Genomic DNA, 2,979 nt, shown 5'->3' on the forward strand with positions numbered 1-2,979 from the left:
CCCTCCCAGCCTCAGGTAACAAAAAGTGTAGCGCCAAAAGTATTTCTTTATTTTGAATAAAAAATGTGTGTGTGTGGGGGGGATCAGGACATTGGTGATCAGTTAGAGAGAGTTAACTTCCTAACTGGGGCACAGACAACAATAAACATCTAATGGGAGTTCTAACCCCTCACCACAATCTAAATCTAAAGAAGAAGCTTTGCCTAGTTACACTTTAACTCTTCTCTTCTCTATCCAAAACTAAAAACAACATTTTTGGTTATGTATTCATTTTAGCTTTTTCTTTTCTTTCTTGAATTAGAAGACAAGGGATATAATCTGCATTGTTGCTTTGTAAATGAAACATTTTACCTGTTATATAAATCGGCTAGAAAAAGTATGGAATGAAAAACAAATGAATAACTAGTATAAATTCTTACAGGGGTTAAACGCATGATAAACATAAATCACTAACCTCCGGACAAACCTTCCTATATTGTATAGATAGACCACACATGCTCAGCTGGAGGATATTTTTTGTGAAATGTAGACATTCATTTGTGAAGAGGACAGTGACACTATGTGTCAAAAAATACTACAAAGTCCTCTCCTGAAGCCCGATGAGTTCCATAAGCATAGAAAAGCCTTATTCAGGTAATGTATGATAAAAGGTTTAGAAGACTAATGTCTAATACATAAAGGTTGCCTAGACAAGATACAAAAACATTTGTTGGAACTTGCAAAAGTTAAGTTCTTAAATCTGCTAACAGTTCCTATTCTCCACTGTGTACATCACTTTTTTTCTCACATGCTCCTTTTTGAACGACGCATGAGCAGTTTACGGAATGCTTTCCGGAAATCCCGGTTAAAGACAGTATATATGACAGGATTTAGGCTGCTGTTGCAATATCCAATCCAGAAGAAAAAGTTAAAAAGTGCGTCAGAAATGCCACATTTGCCCCGACATACAGACTCCAGGCTGTAGGTGAAAAAGAATGGGAACCAGCAGATTACAAATCCACCAATCACCACCGCTAATACAAATGTCAACCTCTTCTCTCTCAGCTGCGTCAAGCGTGCCTGAGAGATGGAGACTGACCGGTCTCTTCGTTGCTGTCCCCGGTTTACAGTCCACGAAAGCCTTTTAGTTTTGGTATTATTGATCCCATCGCCTATGTTGTGGTGAGCTGACTCCGGTAATTTGTGAATAGATGAAGTGCTGTCCTCTAAGTCCATTTCATCGTTGTCATGGTTGACTTCTGGGTTATGATGCTCTAAGCAGTCCTGGTGGCAGCATGCACCTGGTGGGACATTGGCGCAGTTATGAAGCCCATTCCTGAGATTGGACACTGTTGATGCGCGATGTTTTGCCACTCGGTAAATACGGCAGTACAGAAATATCATAATGATGCATGGAAGAAAGAAGGATACAGTAGATGAAAACAAAACATACCAGGTGTCATCGTTCAGGTCACACTTGTTCTTTTTATGAGAGTCCATTTTAAGAAGCGGTGGAAATGAAATGGTTGCAGACACCACCCAGATGATTGCAATCATGGTCTTGATCCGCTTAGGTGTCCGCCGCAGGTTGTAACTGACTGCTTTGGTAACAGACCAGTACCGATCGATACTGATGGCACACAAGTGAACTATCGAAGAGGTGCAGAGTAGGATGTCTAAAGCCAGGTACGTGCTGCACCATATATTTCCAAAGTGCCAGTAGCCCATGACCTCCCTGGCTAACGTAAATGGAATAATTAAAGCTCCCACGAGAATGTCTGCTGAAGCCAAGGACACCAGGAACAAGTTCTGCGGAGCCCGCAAAGCCTGGCTGGAGAATACGGCCAAAACCACCAGGATGTTGCCAACAACAGTGGAGACGATTATGGACCCTACGGCAATAATAATGAGTGTGCACTCCCATGCTGCATAAGGCCAGGTCTTCAACTCTTGCTGGCTGCTGTTCCCGGAATCATTATAGATGCCATTAGACGTTAAAGTTGTAAACTCCATCTTGGTCACATGATAAAGTCTGGTGAAGTTAAACGCTAACTTTATGCCATCGTTCTGCCCAGCAGATCCATCGGTAATGTGTGCTGTGGTGATCAGTCAATGTAAAAGACCTTGTGCAGTTCTAACATATACCATTACAGGTTCTACTCACAGATGAGGCAGACTCCAGACCTCCTGAATCCCAGTTCATCCAACTCCTGCAATGAATTTAGCAGAATAATTTCTTGCATGTAGACAATCCAAACATTCTGCAGATCTCAGATCTTTTTCTTCCTTTGACTTGCCATGTTGCTGTGTTATGTTTGTCCTATTTGGCTGCAGAATAGGTACATTCCTTTTTGTGCTTTAGGCTATCAGAGAGGAAGAAACATCCTGAAGTTTTATAATGACCAGATAGATCTGTGTGTGAGAGTGCAGCACCTTTCATTGGCAGTCTCCCTTCTCCTGCAGCACACAGCTCAGTCAGTGTGATGTGTGTGTGTAGTCCCAGCTTCCCTACACTTCTTATAGGTGACCATCGTATGACAAGCAGAGCTGATCAGTGTGTACAGAGCATTCCTCATAGCAGCAGCCTGCACCTCCCCATTCACATGGTGGGAGGGAAACCTACTACTCAGTACAATGAACACTGAAGTGCAGAACAAACTCAGCACTCCAGTGTTTTCTGTCACTGAGCGCATTGCTGCAAGCAGGATAAATAATGTTTTATTTGGTCGTCATAAACCCCCCTGTCACACACAGCTGTCTCCTTCATTTTCCCTCACATTTCTATTAATATGTATAGACTTCTTATCCGCTATGGAAGTCCCTATAGAGAGGGATGGCCTATCAGGACAGCAAGGATGGAATTCCATCACAAATATGTATATTTTTGGAACATTCTTATGATGAGAATCTTTCTTGCTTCCTGTCGCCTAATGCACATGGGTGTCATATAGTGAATAAGAGCCTCAAAACATTTAGAGGACAGGCATTTCCCACGCATGA

The 2,979-nt window shown here is 42.3% G+C and overlaps 1 protein-coding gene across 1 annotated transcript; it reads right to left on the reverse strand.

Annotated features, from left to right (window-relative positions):
• Positions 1-452: 452 nt before the first annotated feature.
• Positions 453-2,528, reverse strand: LOC108783754 (alpha-2Db adrenergic receptor-like). Its single transcript, XM_018552401.1, has one exon. The coding sequence runs from the start codon at positions 1,990-1,992 to the stop codon at positions 784-786; it is 1,209 nt and encodes a 402-aa protein (XP_018407903.1). The 5' UTR covers positions 1,993-2,528; the 3' UTR covers positions 453-783.
• Positions 2,529-2,979: the final 451 nt, after the last annotated feature.

This window comes from Nanorana parkeri, unplaced genomic scaffold (assembly GCF_000935625.1).
Source record: "Nanorana parkeri isolate BGI_ZX_2015 unplaced genomic scaffold, ASM93562v1 scaffold87, whole genome shotgun sequence".
Classification (NCBI taxonomy): Eukaryota; Metazoa; Chordata; class Amphibia; order Anura; family Dicroglossidae; genus Nanorana; species Nanorana parkeri.